Source organism: Chelonus insularis, unplaced genomic scaffold (genome assembly GCF_013357705.1).
Source record: "Chelonus insularis isolate UGA/USDA-ARS -01 unplaced genomic scaffold, ASM1335770v1 contig_73_pilon, whole genome shotgun sequence".
NCBI classification, from domain to species: domain Eukaryota; kingdom Metazoa; phylum Arthropoda; class Insecta; order Hymenoptera; family Braconidae; genus Chelonus; species Chelonus insularis.
Window position 1 is genome coordinate 156971 of NW_023276730.1, and position 15515 is coordinate 172485.

The 15515-nt window shown below is 32.3% G+C and overlaps 1 protein-coding gene across 1 annotated transcript; it reads left to right on the forward strand.

The window, feature by feature from the left end:
* The first annotated feature begins 5679 nt into the window (after positions 1–5679).
* LOC118071105 (tigger transposable element derived 5-like) lies at positions 5680–7828 on the forward strand. The gene is made up of 2 exons (XM_035090060.1): positions 5680–6170; positions 7721–7828. Exons 1-2 carry the CDS (start codon positions 5680–5682, stop codon positions 7794–7796), a joined length of 567 nt encoding a protein of 188 aa, XP_034945951.1. The 3' UTR covers positions 7797–7828.
* Positions 7829–15515: the final 7687 nt, after the last annotated feature.

The following is a 15515-nucleotide window of genomic DNA, read 5'->3' on the forward strand; positions in this document are numbered from 1 at the left end:
TGATTTCAAACACTTTATTTTTTCATTTTTTTGTTTTTAAAATAAACAATTCTCTGGTAATTGTTTTCATTTCGCCATATAAGAATTTCTCTAACGATTGAATATAGCAATTGGCAGCAATACCGATACAATCTCTCTCAATTTGTTTAAATTTTAGTTGACACTGTCCGACTTTTATTATAAGCACTTCCAGTAATGCCCAAATATTAATCAATTTAAAATCTCCATTTTATTTTATTTAAAAAAAAAAAAAAAAACAATAATTAAAATTGCAACTTTACTGAGAGATCAGGTCGTCGGTACCTTTTAAATTTCCTTAAGAAACGTTATGTTCGCCTTGACTTTTAGCGGCTATACATCATGTAATAGATCTTTGATAAATTGAAGTAAAAATATCATCAGTACAAACAGTGCATTAAACTTTAAAAATACGAATACACTTTCCATTCTATTCCATAGTTCAGTTAGATATGCATCAATTCCGGCCTATTTTCTTTCCTTGATAAAAGAAAAAAAGATAATCAAAAATAAATATGTATGAGTAGTATTTAACGTGGAGTAAATCTGCGTATGATTGAAGGAAAAAGACAATGTGGATAAAGAGTACATTTATCATAAAGAATGCACAAACACACTCTGATTTCGCTGATCCTTCATATTTATTACTATATCGATTACTAATTCGATAACTTTTTAATAAATATTAACAAACTTACAAGATATATATAGAGTTTTTGAGTAATAAACATCTTCTTGCATTTGTTTATATCCGAAGAATTTAGATTCAACTTTCTCAGTTTTGTTTTTATCTATATTTTCTCAATAAAGTTAGTTTTCCAATAAATTTTCCTAGGATATAGCTCCTTCCATTCACAGTACATCAATTTTACGTTCCTTAAGACCTTCATCATACAACAATGCGAACGATTATTGTAATTATCTCGAGGTGATTCGTCAGGTTGACAAGCTTTCAATTCAGCTTCACTTTTGTTAATTTACTTATGATTTCTCATTAAATAATAATTACTGTTTTTTAAATAATACAAAACGTAAACTTTATTAAACATAAAATGATTTTACATATCTACTCGGCAACAGCTATACTCCAACAACTTCACTCCACTATCTCATCCTCTTACATAAGTGTCGCGCGATACAAATTTAGTACCAACTTAACACGCCTCCTTAAATTTGCATCGCGATTTAATTACAAATCATAAATAGTTTATAGAATACATAGTGCTTCCCTGAATTTTTCGAATTTAACAATACCTAAGGATTTGGTGAGAATGTCAGCAACATTTTCCTCCGAATTTACTTTTACAAAATCAATAATTTTGTTTATATAACTTTCATTCACAAAATGATAATGCGTTTCAATATATTTGGAATTTTTAGTAAAATTACCATGTTTAGCTATGCTTACTGCACCTGAATTATCTTCATAAATTTTTACAGGTACTGAAACCTTAATACCTAAATCTGACAATATGTCTTTTACAATTTTTAATTCACTCACACACTCTGATAACGCTACATACTCAGCAGATGTAGAGGATTTTGTTACGCTATTCTGTTTCTTGGATTTCCAAAATATTACATTGTTATACATTTTTATTACGTAACCAGTCGTAGATTTTCTGTCAGTTACATCGCCTGCCCAATCGGCATCTACATAACAACTTAGAATATCAGATTCATCATTCTTATAATATGTTAACTTCAAATCTTTGGTCAACAATAAATATTTAAGGACTCTTAATGCATATTTATAATGAGTATTGTCATAGTAGTTCTGGAACCGACTTAGATAGTTCACACTAAAGCTTATGTCAGGTCTTGTACCTGAACTTATATATAATAATGCACCAATCAAATTTCTATATTTAATTTGTTTACTCACTGCTTTCGCAGGTAATAATTTTAAATTTTGCTCCATCGGAGTCGCAAACAACTTACAATTTTCAAGATCATATTTTTTTCCTAATGATACAATATAATTTTTCTGATCCAAAGTCATTTTCCCATGAACATAGTCATAATCGATATTGATACCTAAATAAGTTTTAATATAGCCTAAGTCTTTCATTTGGAATCTTTTCATTAACAATTTTTTAATATTATTTAACTTTTCTACATCTTTGCAACAAATTAGTAAATCATCGACAAACAAAATTAAGTATATATTATGATCCTCCTCTTTTAAAACATACAAACAGTTATCATTTTCACTTCTCTTGAAGTTTAAGTATCTCAAATATTCATCAAAACACTCATACCACGCTCTCGGGCTTTCTCTAAGACCGTACAGTGCCTTATCTAGTTTTAATACTCTATCAGTTCCATCCTCGTAACCTTGAGGTTGCTTTACATACACTTCAGATTTAACTTTGCCGTTTAAAAAGGCTGTTTCAACATCCATTTGTATTATAATTAAGTTATTACTACAACAGTATGACAATAAAATTTTTAACGTTTGCATTCTCGCGACAGGTGAATAAATATCATCAATCAGTTCATTTTGCTGAAAACCCCTTACAACCAATCTTGCTTTATATACATCATCAGCTTTTATAGTATACACCCATTTAAGATCTAATATTTTTTTGTCATTCGGTTTTTCGACATATATCCAAGTTTTGTTTTTATTTAAACACTCTATTTCTTTATTCATCGCCTCTTTCCATCTTTCAGGACTTTTACTACTCATCGCTTCGGTATAGGAAATAGGATTACTTGCGTCTACATAATTTACATAGATGATATTATTACAAACAAAATCGTTTTCATTAAGTCTAGCCGGTTTTTTTCTTTCTCTCATTGAACGTCTTAGCTCCATATTTTCATTATTACTACAATCATTTGAACTTTGATTACCATTTCGATTTTCGTTTTCATTTTCATTACAATTATCATTTAGACGAATCTTAGAAAAGCTTTCATTATTGTCTACTGACTCAAGACCAATACACGGTGTGCCCTCTTCAATTATATCAACATGTCTAGCAACAATTATTTTATTATTTATCAGGACTCTGTACCCCACTTTTTCATAACCTAGCAAAATACCAAGATTTGCTTTCTTATCCCATTTTGATTGTCTTCTATGTTCAGGTATTCTTACGAAAACCCTACTACCATACAGTTTTAAATATTCTACGCTCGGTTTTACTCCAAACATTATTTCATAAGGAGTTTAATTTTTGACAATTGTATTTGTTATAATTCTATTTTTTAAATAAGTCGCTGTTTTAACAATTTCCGGCCAATAACGTCTATGTACCCTTGCTTCTGCTAACAAACATCTAGACATATCCATTATGTCCCTATTATATTTCTCTGCGGTTCCATTCAGTTCATGCACATATGGTGGACAAGTTTCTATTTCAATTCCTTTTTCGCATGCAAACTTAAACACTTCATTATTTATATACTCTTTACCATTATCACAACGCAATTTCTTTATCTTTTTACCAGTCATATTTTCAATTAGATTTACATACTTGACAAAACAGTTATAAACTTCACTCTTAGATTTTATTACATGAACCTGAGCCGCTTTACTAAAGTCATCAATAAAAGTTAAAAAATATCGTTCTCCATTCAATCCAGGAGTATTATGAGGACCATTCAGATCTGTATGAACAATTTCTAGTATGTCATTAGCCCTAGTTCTTTCATTTTTAAATGGTAAATTATGCATTTTATTCTCTAAACATATACCACACTTAAAATAATCAGACTCTAGCTCTCTAGGTAGACCCTTTAATACTTGTTTATCACACATAGTTTTCAAATAATTAAAATTTACATGACCTATTATCGGCGCGGAAAGTATTGGCCCCTCACTTTAGAGGAGCATAAAAAAAATACTAATACCCATGGAAAATTGAACTAAGATTAAAAATATAGGTTGAGCAATTCTACGTTACCTGTTCAAATTTGACTTTAATCGGTTGATAAGTTCGCCCGCTACCTAACTTTGAAAGTCGAAAAAGGGCGTTTTTAATGTAGAAAATTTTTTAGGGCAAATATAAACGACCATAATGATGTCAAAATTTGTTCAATCGAGTTGAAAATTTTTTGGTAGTTGCCCGGAACGTTTCTTTCGAAGATCGCGGTGAGAAAAATTAATTATCTCAATTGCCAATTTAATTATTCAAAGCAACATCCATGAACGCTATCTCAACAACAGAACAAGATAATAAAATGATTCAAACGCAAATATAAAGAAAAAAAAAATCACATTATAATCCGCAATTGTAAAAATAAGAACAAAAAGAATTCGCAAAAATATAAGACTTTTTAAAAATGGTACAGGTGTTTATGACACCGATTAACGTTAAGGCTTACCGGTCGTAAACCCATTCTGTGCGTATATGTACACAGAAGAGGATTAAAAGATAGAAAAAATTTTACGTGCGTGCGACCAGAAAACATGTGCAGATGGAAAAGCGTAGGACGTAAGAAATTTTCAGAGGGGCAACGAAAAAACTAAAAGTACCAATAAAGAATAATTCCAAGATCGAAACACTCGAGCGTCACAAGTTCAAAAATTCATATCACCTTTCTTTATAATAATTAAGGAATAAAAATTGATCTCCATATATATGATAGTTAAATAAATAATATAGAGCCATTTTTATTCGTTGAAAATTATTTTTAAACCCGTAGGGCAATTCTTGAGAGCATCAACTTGCTCCTTGAGGTCCCAGAGCATGATTTTTAGGAATTTGAAAATTCATAACACCTTTATTTATGAAAATTAAGAAATAAAAATTGATCTCCATATATATTATAGTTAAATAAATAATATAGAGCCATTTTTATTCGTTGAAAATTATATTCAAACCCGTAGGGCAATTCTTGAGAGCATCAACTTGCTCCTTTAGGTCCCAGAGCATGATTTCTGGGACTTTGAAAATTCATAACACCTTTATTTATGAAAATTAAGAAATAAAAATTGATCTCTATATGAATTATAGTTAAATAAATAATATAGAGCCATTTTTATTCGTTGAAAATTATTTTTAAACCCGTAGGGCAATTCTTGAGAGCATCAACTTGCCCCTTAAGGTCCCAGAGCATGATTTTTAGGACTTTGAAAATTCATATCACCTTTCTTTATAATAATTAAGGAATAAAAATTGATCTCCATATAAATTTTAGTGTAATAAATAATATAGAGCCATTTTTATTCTTTAGAAATTATATTGAGAGCATCAACTTGCCCCTTAAGGTCCCAGAGCATAATTTCTGGATCTCATAATTCTAGATGAATCTTTTTTTCTGTAAAATATCGAAAGGTCATTTATTTGTCCAAGTGCGTTTTAATGCTCTGATACTTGAATACTTTTGTCATTCGTCGATTTTCTGTGTCATTGGCTTCAGGTACAGTCAAACTCCTGTAATTCGAACTCCTCTAATCTGTCCTTCCCCTAAGTAGGCGGAGTTTTATATTCTCCCTCCTAATTGTTTCCCCTTCGGCGCATCGCGAAATATGCGCAAAAAGAAAGAGACATTTACTCTATTTAGGTTATGGAATAAAATATAGATTGAATCGTAGCCTTAGATTAAGTTAAGATAAGTTAATAGTAACAATTAATTATTATCGAGTTAATTAGAAAGTTTAAAGTTAATATTTATTATTATTTATCAAAGTTTACTTTTGCCAAAAAAATGTCTTGTGATAGTAGCCTAAAAAGAAAACATAATGAAGTGTCGATAGAGGTTAAGTTAAGAGCAATCCGTGAGATTGAAAAGGGATCTTCGATTTATGATATTTGCAATGAATTGAAAGTACATCATAATACTGTCAAGTCATGGCTAAAAAATAAGGAAAAATTCGTGAAGTGGTCTGCTGAGCGTGGTAATAATAAGCTGATGCCGAGAAGACGTTTAAGCCATGAAGACAATAAAAATGTCAATCATGCTATGTGGATTTGGTTTCAAGATAAACGTCAAGCGGGCGTTCCAATAAATGGACCTATGATCCAAGCTCAAGCTTTACGATTTAATTCAATATTTGGTGGAAATGAAGACTTTAAGGCAAGTAACGGGTGGTTACGCAGCTGGAAAGAAAGACACGGAATTCGTGCATTGACTATTTGTGGAGAAAAGTTATCTGCAAATATTGAGGCAACTGACCCTTTCAAAGAGAAATTTTTAAAGTTTGTTCAAGATAACAATTTATCATTTCATCAAGTATTCAATTGTGATGAAACTCGCCTCAATTTTAAAGCATTGCCAAAGACTACACTATCTTCCAGGTTACAAGAACCTCCATCTGGGTTAAAAAACAGCAAAGAAGGATTCACAGTAATGGCATGTTCCAATGCTGCAGGCTCTTTTAAACTGCCACTAGTTTTTATTGGAACAGCCGCTCGTCCTCGTGCTTTAAAAAACTGCAATAATTTACCTGTAACATATTATTCTCAAAAAAATCATGGATGACAAGACAGTTGTTTGCAACTTGGATTGAAAATGATTTTGTTCCTAAGGTCAAAGAATATTTACAATCTAATGGTCTACCTCTAAAAGCTTTATTGCTGATGGACAATTGCTCAGCACATAAAATTAATCTTGAGGAACATGGAATTTTTATAATGTTTTTCCCTTCAAACACCACCTCGTTAATCCAACCTATGGATCAGGGATGTTTACAAAACTTGAAGTTATTGTACAAGAAGTATCTCATGGACTTTATTTTAGATTGCATTGAGAAAAACATAACCTTGAGTGATACTGTAAAAAGGATTACCATCAAAAATGCAATAGATTGGGCAGCTGGAGCTTGGGATCAAGTAACACAAAGTTGCATTCAAAAATCCTGGAATCAGGTAAATAAATTAATTTTGTACTTGTGTAGTATTTATACTTTTTATATGAAGCATTTGATAAATATCTTAAGTAATATTTTTTTGCTTATATTAACATTTCTTATTAGGTATGGCCTTGGAATGATCGATTCAATGTATCCAATTTTGTGAATCAAGAACAGGTTATTTACAATTTATTGAAACAATTTCATACTGCTCTTCAAAGTTTATCAGAATACAGAAATGTAGATGTAAGTAATTTTGAAGAATGGTTAAAATCAACGCATCAAACACCATGTCTATCTGAAACCGATATCGTAGACATCATTTATGAAGAAAATGGAGAAGAGACAATGTCACATCAGGTTGAAGATAATAATGAACCTCAAGAATATAATGAACCTCAAGAAAAAGAGAACCAACCAATGCATGAAAATTATGAATTTAATTGTCATATGCCTGTCGAGATAGAGGTATCACAAGAAGTTACGAAAGAAGCAGCAGGATTATGTTTTAAACAATTAAAGAAGTGGTGCTATGATAATTATTATGAAGAAAGTCGAGATGCTCTTAATATTATTGAAAATTTCTTTCAATAACAATGTTTTAAATTTATTCTGTGTTAGTCATGAAAAAGAGTACAAATAATTTAAAATATTTATTTCTATTTATTTATAATCTCGATATAAAAAAAGTGATTTCGACTGAAAGTAAAATAAGAGTATCATATGAAAAGGATTTTTATATATTTCTACATAGAGAACGTTCCTAAAAAAAAGTAAAAAATTTAACTAATTGCAATTTTGTACTAGGTTCAGCTATTAATAAAAAAAATATAAGAAATTAGAAGTTAATTTTTTGTTTTATTATCTTCTTTTCGGTCATGCATCAATATTTTTCAGGTTATGTTCATTACAATCGAGAGAGATAGAGTTTTCTTTCTCTCTCTATTGTAAGTTAGTGGGGGAACTCCTGTAATCTGACTTCCAGGAAAAAATGGCACATTCACCGACAGATTACAGGAGTTTGACTGTATACGCTCCCTTATTTGGGTTGACCTGTACCATTATTTCTACTATCTATTGATGACTGTGGGAACACCTTTAGTCTATCTACAGAACATTGTTTTTGGGTATCTGTTAGCTATTGTTCGCTTCCTAATTTGCAGTAGCTATTGTTTTCCTTTTCTTGTTCTGTAATGGTTACTATTTCATTTGCTCGTTTGTGATGGATGGCCTTTTTCACTTATTCCATGGTCATGTCTTTCCTGATTTTTCCTCATACTTGTTTGTATAGTTTGTTCTAATTTCTGGACTTTCCCTACATTATTATCTTTCTTGACAATTTCTGCCATACCTTTTCCTTCATATTTCTTGGTCAGTCTTGAAGTATCGTTTGTCTGGTAAAGTACTACTTGTGTGCTTATCGTTCTGAATATTTTTCTCGACTTTCTTACGCTATATTCGTAGATTCACCTGTTTTTTTATTCGTGTTTGATTTAATCAACGTTATCATTTGAAGTACTGTGGATTTTTTTGCAACTATATTACGTTTTGTGATTGTGTCATTTTTGGTGAGTGAAAAATCATTTGGTGACAGTTATACTGTTTCTATTTGGATTTACGAGACGTCTCATTCTTCTCAACAGGGGTAAGAATTTAAGATTATTCGATATTAATTTCTTTTTTTATCAAAGAATAATTTTTTTCACGGCAAGTCTGTAGAGACGCTTTGTTGAAATTTTGTATTTTATTTCATAATCTTAACGATTTTCGTCGCTTAATTTTGTATTGTTAATTTTTTTTTTAATCATAATGGACGGGTGTATTCTAATAAATCATTCTAATTTTCGTATCATCGATGCCGGCGGTAACGGTGATTGTTTTTTCAATTGCCTTAGTAAATTATTCAATATTCGTGGATCATTCAAAGTGCGCCAAAAGATCGTGTCTTATGTTGTAGATCATTGGACCGATTATTGTGACGATGCTAATGGTTATTTTCAAACTACGAGTGCTTCACAATATAAGTCCATGATGGGGAAAACAAGGGGTATTTGCGTCTCTTCTAGAATGCCGGGCAGCAGCGCAATTTTTCGGTGTCAATTTGATCGTCGTCCGGCAAAATGCAGACAAGTCTCACTATATGTTAGAATTCCGCAATATGAATGCTAGTGAAGACATACATTTATTATTTACTGGGCAGCATAGTGAACATCACAGAGATGGACATTTTCAAATTTTAACAAGGACAAATGACGATGATGTCATGGAAGTAGAAGCAGTTAAGGTTGATACAACGGTCCACAGAGAAAGTGTAAATTCGATAGAAGATAACACTTGTAAGAGAAATGCAAACTCACCATTGCATATCAGTGATGAAGAATCGTCATCATCAGATTTAAACCGATCACATGCTGAAGAACCAAAACTGCTGAAAAAAGAAAAAAACAAGAAAAACGCGGAATCACTGAAACATTTAACAGAAGGTGAAAAATTAATGGTCATTAATGCACGTAAGTATTTCGATGAAGAAAAAATGAATGGACCGAATGATGTGATGCAGGTGATAAGGAGGACTGCAGAATGCCTTCAAATCTCGGAGAGGACCGTGAAGCGTGTCACAAGCGAATGGCGAAAAAACGGTGAAATAAAAAAAACCGAAAAAAGTGGAAGACCATCCGTTCCGTGCGATGAGAATTTGCAAGGGTTGATACGGCGAAAAATTCACGAGTTTTATGCAAGGAAAGAATTTCCAACTACGTTAGCGCTGTATGAAATATTAAAACAAGAAGTACCGGACCTACCGGAATTTAAACTTACAACCCTCAGGAAATGGATGAAAAATTTGAATTTTTCTTATAAAAAACTAGCTAAGAAACCCGTTTGGATGGAAAGCGTGAAAATCGCTGGGCAGCGTGATAAATATTTGCGCGAAATTGAAGGATACCGTAACAAGGGTTACAAAATATTTTATACTGACGAATCGTGGTGTGGAGCAAATCATAGTCGAAAGTATGGATGGACAGAGAGCACCGATATGAACGCGTTTGACGGTTACGATTTATATCGTGAGAGAGTCCAAGACGTTTACGGACAACGAGGTGGTTTTATTACACCTTCTGGAGCTGGAAAACGGGTGATCCTGCTGCATATTGGAAGTGAAGATGGATTTTTACCAGACGCAATGAAATGTTTTGTAGGCGTAAAGGGATCGAGCGACTACCACGATGAAATGAACGCTCAACACTATCAGGAATGGATGGAAGACGTACTACGCGTGCTGCCCAGTAAATCGGTAATAGTCCTAGATCAAGCACCTTATCATACAACGCTTGATCCCGAATTCCGTAATCCCACCACACAATGGCGAAAAGAGCAGATAATCCAATGGTTAATAAAGCGAGAGGTAAAAGTACCAACGTATGCAGAAAATTTTGAAGACATGTACAGAAATGAACTTTTAAACTTAGCAAAGCCATACCACTATCCAAGACATTACATATGTAATATAGCCGGCTTTAAATAAAGCTTTAAATATTTAAATATTTAAATATGTTAAATATGTTTACATATGTTAAATAAAATTGCCAAAGAAATGCGTGGAGACGAAGTAAAAATTTTATGGCTGCCAGTAGCACACTGTGAGTATAATCCAATTGAACTCGTATGGGCATACGTGAAAAATTACGTAGCAAAACGTAACAAAACCTTTAAGGTAAACGATGTACATCAGCTGTGTATAGAGGCGATGACATCCATTCCTCCAACGCTATGGCCGCGGTGCATACAGCACGCGAAAAAAGAAGAAGAAAAAGCTCGTAAACTGGCGAAAACCATTTCAGAAAGAATGGAATCGATAGTGGAGAACGCAGAAAATGATAGTGAAGATGATGAAACTGAAGAAGAGAGTAACAGTGATAGCTAAAGATGAGCAATGTAATAACCGTATGACAATAAATCCGCAGCAACCGAAGAGACAATTTTTTTTTCGGGTACAAAAGGAACGGTAAGAAAAATGAGCAAAAAATTTGATTAACACCAAACAACAATCACAAAACAACACGGAAGAAAATAAAAATCACAAAATACCACAAATGACAACAGATAAGAATCAACACAATCAAAAGCCCAAACCTATCTCCTATCCCACATCCTTTCCCCTCCTGACGAAAAACGCCTACCACCTTCACGTGGTTTTCGTCGAGCACCAATTCATTGTTGGCCAAGAGTAGGCAAAAACATCCGTACCGAATTTTAGATATTGATCTCTAGATAGTTACATCATAAAGTGCTAAGAATTGCCCTCCGGATTAAAATATAATTTCTAAAGAATAAAAATGGCTCTATATTATTTATTACACTAAAATTTATATGGAGATCAATTTTTTTCCTTAATTATTATAAAGAAAGGTGATATGAATTTTCAAAGTCCCAGAAATCATGCTCTGGGACCTCAAGGAGCAAGTTGATGCTCTCAAGAATTGCCCTACGGGTTTAAATATTATTTTTAAAGAATAAAAATGGCTTTATATTATTTATTTAACTATAATATATATAGAGATCAATTTTTATTCCTTAATTATCAGAAATAAAGGTGTTATGAATTTTCAAAGTCCCAGAAATCATGCTCTGGGACCTCAAGGAGCAAGTTGATGCTCTCAAGAATTGCCCTACGGGTTTGAATATAATTTTTAAAGAATAAAAATGGCTCTATATTATTTATTCAACTATAATTCATATAGAGATCAATTTTTATTTCTTAATTTTCATAAATAAAGGTGTTATGAATTTTCAAAGTCCCAGAAATCATGCTCTGGGACCTCAAGGAGCAAGTTGATGCTCTCAAGAATTGCCCTACGGGTTTAAAAATAATTTTCAACGAATAAAAATGGCTCTATATTATTTATTTAACTATCATATATATGGAGATCAATTTTTATTCCTTAATTATTATAAAGAAAGGTGATATGAATTTTTGAACTTGTGACGCTCGAGTGTTTCGATCTTGGAATTATTCTTTATTGGTACTTTTAGTTTTTTCGTTGCCCCTCTGAAAATTTCTTACGTCCTACGCTTTTCCATCTGCACATGTTTTCTGGTCGCACGCACGTAAAATTTTTTCTATCTTTTAATCCTCTTCTGTGTACATATACGCACAGAATGGGTTTACGACCGGTAAGCCTTAACGTTAATCGGTGTCATAAACACCTGTACCATTTTTGAAAAGTCTTATATTTTTGCGAATTCTTTTTGTTCTTATTTTTACAATTGCGGATTATAATGTGATTTTTTTTTTCTTTATATTTGCGTTTGAATCATTTTATTATCTTGTTCTGTTGTTGAGATAGCGTTCATGGATGTTGCTTTGAATAATTAAATTGGCAATTGAGATAATTAATTTTTCTTACCGCGATCTTCGAAAGAAACGTTCCGGGCAACTACCAAAAAATTTTCAACTCGATTGAACAAATTTTGACATCATTATGGTCGTTTATATTTGCCCTAAAAAATTTTCTACATTAAAAACGCCCTTTTTCGACTTTCAAAGTTAGGTAGCGGGCGAACTTATCAACCGATTAAAGTCAAATTTGAACAGGTAACGTAGAATTGCTCAACCTATATTTTTAATCTTGGTTCAATTTTCCATGGGTATTAGTATTTTTTTTATGCTCCTCTAAAGTGAGGGGCCAATACTTTCCGCGCCGATAATAGTGTTCTATGATATTTTTCTTTTTCAGTCATATTATTTTTAGTTGTCACATTTGCTTCAGGTTTTACAATTTTGCTAGTCATACGGAATACATTATTTACTTTGAATGCTACTGCAATCACATTTCCCGTTGGATTATAAATTTTGCAAGTATTTCCTTTCGATACAATTTTGTTTTTACAAGTAACTTTACCATAACTAATTAAATTTTTATCCATTCCTTTTACAAAAAATACATTCGACATTTTATTTCTTATTATTTGACCAAAAACATTGAACTCATGTATAATGTTCCCTATTTTAGTAGCTTTTAATATACGGCTATCGGCAATTTTTACATTTACAGGTGTTTTAGGAACAATTGATTCATAAAAATATTCATCATTATTAACAATGTGGTCAGAACATCCACTATCGAGTAGCCATTCTACTTTATCATCGCAACCATTTACTATAGATTCATGTGATTCAATCTCAGTACAGAAACTACTTGAGCTGCCATCATCCGTTCGCTGATAGTAGCCTTGCTGCCAACCGCCACCACGACGATGTTGACTGGAACCCCGACTGCCTCGACCGTTGCCACGATACTGCCAATTTTGTTGTCGCCCGCCTCCTTGCTGATGCATGCCACCCCTGGGTTTCCATGAATTGCTGCCCGGCTTCGTATTTGGGCATTGGGCTTTGAAATGTCCATATTTCCCACACTTGAAACAATTTTGATCTTGTTTTTTCTCAGTCTTGAATACACTTGCACCATTCTTGTCATTGTCTTCTTTTTCTTTTTGTTTAACTATTTTAATTTTACTTTTCACATATTCGACTGTTTGATCACTTTCTTTCAGAACATCAACTAGGTCCCCAACATAGCTCAACGAACTTGGGAGCATTTTGATCATGTAACTTAATTTTTCTTTTTCCGAGACTGTAGCACCAGCACTCTTTAACTCATTAATTAACTTTCCAAATTCAGTAAAAAATGTAGCTGTATCTTCAAAATCTTTTAATCTAAGTCTTTCTAATTTGTTTCTTACACATATTTGAAGAGCAGTTGATTGTTTCAAATACATCTCATCAAATTTCCTCATAATGTCGTAAGCCGTTTCCATGTCTTTAATAAATTGTAGTTGATCATTTGAAATTCCACTGTATATTATATTTATTGCTTTCAGATTCATTTCGTTCCAATCTTCCTCCTTGTCCGTCACTAAACGTCTTCTATTTGCAACATCTGCACATTTCTTCATTTTCAGGATCATTGTAATTCTTTTCTTCCAACATTCATAGTCTTTTCCATAAAAAATAGGAGTTTTTATTTCGTCTGACATTTTTGCTCACAAAACTAGTACCTTTTCAAAAAAAAATTTTTAACTGAAAAATTTTTCCGCGAATTTCTATTCCGCAAAATGGAGACTTCAACCGTCACTTTTCCTTTTGCCTTCCTTAGCTTGACTCAACAACCAAATTATTCACTCAATTCTTGATTTTATCGAACCACCTGACTGCTACCATGTTAATTTACTTATGATTTCTCATTAAATAATAATTACTGTTTTTTAAATAATAAAAAACGTAAACTTTATTAAACATAAAATGATTTTACATATCTACTCGGCAACAGCTATACTCCAACAACTTCACTCCACTATCTCATCCTCTTACATAGGTGTCGCGCGATACAAATTTAGTACCAACTTAACAACTTTCATATCCAGACGTATCATAACCTCCTTCTTCGATAGATCGAAGGTGAAGTACTCCAGAGTTTGTAGACGATGCGCGTCTCCTGCTCGATAAGTGGCCATTCAAAGTCCTCAAATAAAAAATACATCCAAAGTTTTATATTCCTTAAATATTTTTTCTTAATGACTTTACGATCGTCTATGAACTCAATACATTCCCAGTGTTTTCCCAATTGTTGAACGATGGCAACGAGCTGGGGTTTTTTATCAGGAAGTTTGCCAATATATTATCAAGATATCTTAATATAACCTTGATCAGCATCATTATTTCTAGCTCCATCTTGAAGGAATTTATTAGTGATAAATGGTTCTAAATAGTAGAAAGGCTAACATTACATCATTAATATTAGATGGTTAACATCCACATTTTAGTTGTATTTATATATTCAGTGAGATCTTAAGGATGTGCATCAAGTTTGGTTTTTTCGAAAGTTATGCTCTGATTTCTTATAAATAGCGGCTGCATTTAATTCGAAAATTATCGTTACAAATCATATAGTCATTCTGTGTTAAAGGTGATTTGATAGATTTTGAAAAAAAAAAACTTATTATTATTTTTAATTAACAATATGTGGATGCCAAACTACCTTCATTTCAAGATTTCATGAAAATTATGAGAGAGGGCTTTAAAAATTATAAATGTGAAGACCATTTTTACAATTATTATCTTTAACTAATTGATAGCATTCACCTGTAAGTCAAAATGATTGAATAGTCGAGGTAAATTCGAATGTGAGCGATTTCCTTCCTTATGACAAATAACTTGTAATTTGTCAGTTGACTTTTTTTGTAGTTGGGTGTGGCTAGAGCAAGCTCCAGACCTTATAAATAGCGGTTGCATTGATTCCAAAAATGATCATTACAAATCATAGAGACATGCTAAGAAGAAAGTTATTTGATAGATAAAAAAAATCATCATGATTGGGACCTTTAGTATGTGGATGCTACCTTAATTTTTTAATGTTAATGAACACATAGGGAGGGCTCTAAACGATTGTTTAGAACATTCATACAATCGTTATGATCAAGTCATTGATAATACACACCTATAAGTCGAAATAGTAAAATGAGAGCGATTTTCTTTCCTATGGCAAATAACTTATTGTAATTGATTAGTAGAATTTTTTCGTATTTGGGCGTGGTTAGAGCAAGCTTCAGATCAGTGTGACCCATCAAAAAGAGCCACGAACCTTCTTTTGAGTGATGTTCAACTTTACCATTATCAACTTGAGTCATTGTTAGT